Source organism: Symphodus melops (genome assembly GCF_947650265.1).
Source record: "Symphodus melops genome assembly, chromosome: 6".
Lineage (NCBI taxonomy): Eukaryota > Metazoa > Chordata > Actinopteri > Labriformes > Labridae > Symphodus > Symphodus melops.
Genome location: NC_136696.1, coordinates 1,857,313 through 1,864,889, shown reverse-complemented (window position 1 = coordinate 1,864,889; position 7,577 = coordinate 1,857,313). Strand labels below are relative to the sequence as shown.

At 41.8% G+C, this 7,577-nt stretch overlaps 2 protein-coding genes across 4 annotated transcripts in view; one reads left to right on the top strand and one right to left on the bottom strand.

Annotated features, from left to right (window-relative positions):
* LOC306825260 (uncharacterized protein) overlaps window positions 1-7,577 on the bottom strand; it is a 154,448-nt gene that overhangs the window by 124,415 nt on the left and 22,456 nt on the right. The window lies entirely within an intron of this gene.
* LOC306825259 (uncharacterized protein) lies at window positions 3,141-6,605 on the top strand. Of its 2 annotated transcripts, XM_079345882.1 has the most exons (3): window positions 3,141-3,339; window positions 4,837-5,670; window positions 5,755-6,605. In XM_079345882.1, exons 1-3 carry the CDS (start codon window positions 3,168-3,170, stop codon window positions 6,021-6,023), a joined length of 1,275 nt encoding a protein of 424 aa, XP_079202008.1. In that variant the 5' UTR covers window positions 3,141-3,167; the 3' UTR covers window positions 6,024-6,605. The 2 variants fall into 2 exon arrangements, with proteins under 2 accessions (XP_079202008.1, XP_079202007.1); XM_079345881.1 differs by having other exon boundaries at window positions 4,837-6,605.

Here is a 7,577-nt window from a genome sequence, read left to right as displayed (position 1 = left end):
CCCCCCCCCCCCCCCTCAACTGGGGATATAGTCGGGCGGTGGAAGGAATACTTCGAGGATCTCCTTAATCCCACCGTCACATCTTCCACTGAGGAAGTAGAAGTTGACTTCTCAGAGGTAGACTCGTCCATCACCCAAGCTGAAGTCACCGAGGTGGTTGGCAAGCTCCTCGGTGGCAAGGCTCCGGGGGTGGATGAGATTTGCCCTGAGTATCTTAAGTCTCTGGATGTGCAGGAACTGTCATGGTTGACACGTCTCTGTAACATCACGTTGAGGTCGGGGACAGTGTCTCTGGACTGGCACAGCCGGGTGGTGGTCCCTCTTTCCAAGAAGGAGGATCTGAAGATGTGTTCCGACTACAGGAGAATCACACTCCTCAGCCTCTCTGGGAAAGTCTATTCCAGGATACTGGAGAGGAGGATCCAGCCATTATTCGAACCTCAGATCCAAGAGGAACAATGTGCTTTGTGGACTTGTAGAAGGCCTTCGACCGTGTCCCCCGTGGCGTCCTGTGGGGGGTGCTTCAAGAGTATGGGGTCCGGGGCAATTTGCTAAGGGCTGTCCGGTCCCTGTATGATTTGAGTGGGAGTCTGGTTCGCATTGCCGGCAGTAAGTCGGACCTTTTTTCCGGTGGGCATTGGCCTCCGTTACGGCTGCCCTCTGTCACCAGTTCTGTTCATAGCTTTTATGGACAAAAATTCTAGGTGCAGCCAGAGGCCGGAGGGGATTCAGTTTGGGGACCATGGGCTCTCGTCTCTGCTTTCTGCGCATGATGCATTCCTGTTGCCTCTAGCACCTCTGAGGTCGTGTTTCTTGACTGGAAAAAGGTGGCTTGCTCTCTCTGGGTCGGTGGGGAGTCCTTGCCACAGGGGGAGGAGTTTAAGTATCTCGGGGTCTTGTTCATGAGTAGGGGGAGGATGGAGCGTGAGATTGACAGACGGAGCAGTGCAGCGTCCGCAGTCATGCAGTCGCTGTATCGGTCCGTCGTGGTGAAGAAGGAGGTCAGTCGAAAGGCAAGGCTCTCGATTTACCAGTCGATCTTCGTTCCTACCCTCACCTATGGTCATAAGCTTTGGGTCATGACCTAAAGAATGAGATCCCGGACACAAGCGGCTGAGATGAGCATCCTCCGTAGGGTGACTGGGCGCATCCTTAGCGATAGGGTGAGGAGCTCGGTCACCAGGAAGGAGCTAAGAGTTGAGCCGCTACTTCTCCACATCGAGAGGAGTCAGCTGATGTGGCTCGGGCATCTGTTCCGGAGTCTCCCGGACTCCCCCCTACGGAGGTGTTCCGGGAACAAACAAAACCAACAATGGAAGACATCCAGCAATTCATCTACTCTGTCACTGGCATGTGACTCTTTCTTACAAAAACTCTATCAAGCTTTGTTTCAGAGAAGGCTGTGTGCGGTGAGGAGAAATGCATACATGAACAATCGTGTTTTGTTTGCCAACAGCACATGGGAAATGACAATTCTTTTGACCAATCAGCGGACTGCAGTGTTTAGCTCCACCTTTTCAGGTCGGCTTGATATTCATGGCACCCCAACAGAAGGGTCCCAGAAAGGAGGGCGTTACAGGTCGGTTATTTGGGGATGTTTCCCAGGATTAGTGTATAGAAACACCGCAAAATGCGCGCCGTACTGAGATGAACCGATCCAAACCGCTCGGTGGAAACAGGGCTATAGGTTACCTCATTGAAAACAACCCACACCTAAAATGAACTACCATATTTAAGTATAAACTCAGAATCAATTTGCAGATGACACAATTATCCTATTGAAAGATATATCCTTAAATGTATCACTAAATTTAAAAAAGTGTTTCTTCTTTATTCACGCAGAGAAGCTATTGAAAACATTCCTGTAAAAAGTTCAATGAAATACCTTGGCATAACATTATCTAATGATTTGAACAAAAGAAAAAAGAAAAAACATAGGAGGAAAAATATATACCATGAAATAATGTATTAACTATTGGCTTATTAGAGACCTATCTATCCTGTGTAGAATTCTCTAAACTAAGGTAGAAGGCATATCAAAACTCATTTATCCTTTGTCAGTCGCTCTATGTTTGTCCTCTACTGATCATAAAAAAAACTATTTGGCACAGCCTGATTTATTACGGTTCCATATACCAAGGTGCTTATTCCAAAAACTTGGAAGATTGGAATTTTTGATGAGCTGTGACTTTGAGATTTCAAAACTTCCTATCAAGCTCTCAAACTTTCATGAACAAATTTTGCATCACTGTAAAATTATATTTACCTACAACTTCAGACCACATGGCTCCACTTTGTGGAATAATAGAACCAGGACAATCAATAGAAAGATTATGTTAAAATAAAGACTGGCAAAAAGATTGTATTTGTTATTGATTTAATGGATGAATGTGGCCAATTTTACAGTTCAACAGATTTACTGAAAAATTCAATCGATAAAATATAAATATTGCGAGTATCTTAAATGCCCAGAAATTCCTAAACTGAAAGAGATGCAACTTAAAATATTGAACGTTTCCCAAGATGTTGAAATGTTATGTAAAAGGTTTCATTTGGAAGTAAATCAAGATGGGTTTTTGCTGAGAAGAGCCTGAAACTACTGAGTAACTCTTCTTTTCTTGTTCAGTCACATTTCAGTTTTGGCGGAATCTTTACAGCTGGTTAAATATCAGATCTGAGAACCTCTCCTTTGAACTTTTTCAGATTTTGATATGTATGGATGATCTTCCTAAAAGGTTTCCAACATGGTTAAAATAATTCTCTTACTGGGTAAATATCACATACATAATTGGAATAAAAGAAAACCCTTCATAACTTATTTTAAAAATGAATGTGAACAGTTAGGCTACTTAAAGTATTGAGTCTGCAAATATTGAGTCTCCTACAAATTATACAAAGTCATGTTGTTATTCTTAAACTTTCAGTAGTGAATACTTATGTACTTCTTTGTAGTTTGAATGGCACGGAATTTTTTTGTTTTAAATATGATGAAATCGGAACAAAACAACTTCCGCACCTCCGTTGTTACCGGTATTTTATAGTGTGACACACAGCGGAAGTAAATAAGCAAGAGCGCCAATTCCGGTCGCAGCTACGTCTCCTTTCAGATTTGCCTGTTGTCGTAGTTAGTTGTATTTTTTAAAGTTGAATAAAATAACGATTATAAAATGAGTTCAGCTGAGAGTCTGAGAGAGTTTATCAACGAGCGACTAACGGCTGCTGCGGAAGACATATTTGTAGTTTTTAAAAGAACTATCATCAAGCACGAGGAAGAGATAGATCGACAGCGCAGACTGCTGGATATCGTTTGGAAACCTCACATCATCTTACACAGAACAGGTGAGGAACTGCCTAACTTATTTTAATTCGACAGCAATGTCTGTTACGGTGTTCTAAACTACGGTGGCCGAGAATTGCAAACGCGAATCAAGAGCCCCAAACATCTTCATTGAGAGAAAAGGCATTCCTGTTATAAATAATTATATTTCCAGCTCTTATATAGGTAGGTATAGTATATCAGTTATTGTGCTTTAAAAAGAAACAATGTGAACTAACTACAATGAAGGAGAAAAACACTGAATATCCAGTCAGCACAACAAGTAACATTTTTTTCTTTATCTCTGAATGATAGAGGAAGAATTCAACTAAATAATAATTACTTTTATTATTTAAGTATTAAAGGAGAAATCTGTAAGACATGAACTGTATGAAACAATAAAAGGACCTTAGTATATGATTAGACATTAATGAAACATGCTATGTTGTAGCAGTGTGGGCTCCAGCCTACGTTAGGTGGGGGGGCATTGAGACTGCTCTGGGGGGCACAATGTGCAGGCACCTTTGTGGATGTAGCCCAGGATGCAACAAATATATTTAGCCTTTGTTTTCTCCTTCATTAACGTTTTATATTTAATACAGTAAAAATATGTGAGTTTAAAATGCATCACTAAATGAATAGGATTTTTTTTTACACCAAACACATGATGGAAGTTGGAGGGGCACAGTGGCTCGGACTGTTTCCACTGTAGGCCTGACCCCCATATAATAACACTCCATTCATAGGCTGAGAGGTTTAATGTGCATTTCCACCTCCTTGGACCTTCAACTTCATCAACTAGGCTATTGTGAACATCTCGCCTGTGGACTGGCGCCAGCTTGTGATTGGCACCTGTAATTGGTGGACGTTTGATGACATCATAAGCCAAACCAGAATTGATGGAGAAAATATCACTCTTTGTAAAATTGGTGTAAATTCTGAGTGACTAGTGTGCTAGTCATGCAAAACACAATCTAATGCAACATTTGACAGCTGTGAATAATAATAATAAATTATTTTTACCCACCGTGATTGAGAAGACAATGTCAAGGTAGGAACTCTATGCTGCCTTGGATACTTGGAGATCAATTAACTATTGGGGGTTTCCTAGCATGAAACAAGTTAACAAATCATGGGGTAACCGCTAGGGGGGGCACGGCCCGCGAATGCCCCCCCATAACGCCAACACTGTTTTGTAGTGCTGAATGGTCTCGTCTTTGTTTGGACCAGAGAAGGTAGACGGTTTTAAGGCACCCCCACATGGCTGTTTTGGACGTCCCTCCATTTGCCAGATATGAGAGCAGTTATCACGGAAAACCAACCTGCTATGTGTAACAAGCACAAATCACAACTGTGATGTAAAAGCAAAATTACTTTTAGCCCTATTTGCACATCTTTGTTTTTGTCGTTTGTTGTTGGATTATTGTCTGTATCAATTGATCTGATTTCCTGTCTTTAACAAAGCCTTTGATCTGCTCAGGGACATCTTAGTATAAATGCTTTTGTTTGTCTTCCTCCAGCTCTCCCACAGCAACATGTGTGTAAAGAGGAGGAGGAGGTTCTGGCTGACCAGCAGCTCTGTAACCAGGAGAGGAACTCCAGTCCAGACCAAGAGGAGCCAGAGCCTCCACAGATTAAAGAGGAGCAGGAGGAAGACTGCAGCAGTCAGGAGGGAGAGCAGCTGGTACTGAAGCAGGAGACTGACACATTCATGTTGACTCTTACTCATGAGGAGAGTGACCACAGTGAAGTTCAACTAAAGAGTGAACACCAGCTTCTTTCTCACAACTCTCATGACGATGAGGATCAAGATCCCACAGGAAGAGAGCTCGGAGTCTCAGAATCAACTGGAAAATCAGACCCAAAGAAAAACAGTGACAAAAGAAGAAGTCAGAAGAGTAAAACATCAGAGAGTGACTGTAGTCCTCACCAGGGTGAAAACTCTTTTAAATTTGACACATGCGGCAAATCTTTTAAGAAAAAGTCAGAATTACAAAATCATCTGAGTGTCCACAGAGGTAAGAAGACTCATACCTGCACGATTTGTGGGAAAATATTCAGTTTAAAGTCAAAACTAATTCTTCATGCAAGAAAACACACAGGTGAGAAGCCTTTCTCCTGCAGCACCTGTGGGAAAGCATTCTCCTCAAAGTCAGGGTTAGAAATTCACATTCGAATTCACACAGGTGAGAAGCCTTTTGTTTGCAAAACTTGTGGCAAATTTTTCAGAAGTACAAGTAATTTGGCAGAACACATGAGAACACACACAGGTGAGAGGCCTTTCTCCTGCAGCACCTGTGGGAAAGCATTCTACTTAAAGTCAGTGTTAAATAATCACATTCGAATTCACACAGGTGAGAAGCCTTTTGTTTGCAAGACCTGTGGCAAATCTTTCACAGCACATGGTTATTTGACAGATCACATTAGAAAACACACAGGTGAGAAGCCTTTCTCCTGCAGCACCTGTGGGAAAGCATTCCGCCAAAAGTTCGGGTTAAAAATTCACATTCGAATTCACACAGGTGAGAAGCCTTTTGCTTGCAAAACTTGTGGCAAATTTTTCAGATGTACAAGTAATTTGGCAGGACACATGAGAACACACACAGGTGAGAAGAATTTCTCCTGCAGCACCTGTGGGAAAAGGTTCTCTTCGGAATCATCCTTGAAAGTACACGTTCGAAAGATTTGTTGCATATTGGGCAGGTAAGCCCAATATGCAACAAATCTTTCTCAGTTAAAAAGGATTTGATGGTCCATATGAAATCACACTCAAAAGCGTTAACAGTGCCCGATGTGTATTTACTGATCACAAAAGAACATGTACAGGTGAGAATCATTTATCTGGGCTCAAGCATTCTCCTTAAAGCCATTGTTAAGATGGCACATTTAAATTCACAGAGGCGAAAAGCCGTTTAGCTGCACAACAATTGCCTCAAGAGGACACGTGACGAATTGCAGGATTTTTGCACTTCTGCATTGGCTTCCTTTTGAAGTCCAGGGGGTATTTCATCAACCAAGCTAAAGAAAGCCAGGCTCACCTGAAAAAGTCAGACTGACACTAACACCATCTCCCAGTGTTTTCCTTTTACTGCTTAGCTCTGACAGCAGGTTAGCTCCAGCTCTACTCATGGCTTTGTTTTCATTGGCCAGCAAGGTGGCATGTGATTGAGACAGCTGATGATTGATTAAAGAGTACTGGTTCTGTTCTGTATATTTCTTTGCATTTTTTTTGTATTAGCATTTTTGTATTTGTGCAATTCAAAAGTTTGATTGAAATATTTAACAAGAATAAGAATGCTTTTGCAACAGAATAAATACACAGAATGAGACTAAAGCCTTCTAATAGATTTATACTGAAAGCAAAAGGGTTTCACTTTCATCGTGAAAAATTTCCAAAGTTAAGCTCAAACATGAGGGTACAGAAGATCCTAAATTAAGAGCCGTTTGGGAGTCAAAAGAGTCGACTCTTCCACCCCGGAGGATGCCGTTTAGTCATGAACAAGAATCTGTTGAAAACGGAACAACCGACGGACGGACTATTGATTCTAAAGAAGAACCCTATTTTCAGCTTTAACCTTTTTACCAGCTGCTGCTTGTAAGTGAGCAGATTGATATAGAGCGCAGTATTACAGAGTGCAAAAATCTGCGATACATACAGTATATTAAAGTGCAATAGTGAGAACAGACAAGTTAGCTGTTGAAACTATTGACTCTAATGATAATAATGCATAGGCACACAGGTGAAGTGAACCTGAGTGCAGGGATAATAAACTTTACATGAGCAGAACAGGTTCCAGTATGAAGAGACAGAAATGATTATGATGACAGTTCTCTGCTCGCTGTCGTACAGGGTTATGGCTTTTGGTAAGGAAAGATTTCCGGTTTCTGTCCTTGTGGCAGCGGAGTTGGACCAGTCTGCTAGAGAAGCTGCTCCGCTGGCTGTCCAGGAGGTGGTGCAGAAAGGGATCCATCCTTTGGCCGGCGGCGCAAGCAGTCGCAGTGGCCCCTCTCTCTCCTTAGACTTAGACTTAGACTGAACTTTATTGATCCTTTTGGGATGACTCCCTCAAGGAAATTTAGGTTCCAGCAGCAGATACAATAAAAATGTAGCAGGTAACAGAAAGTAACAATGTAAAGAATAATATAGCATAAATAATAGAACACTCTTCCGTTGGAAAAAATATACAAAAAATATGCATGGAAGAAGCAAAAAAGACAATGATTATTGCATTATTGGTTGAGATTATTGCACATACACGTG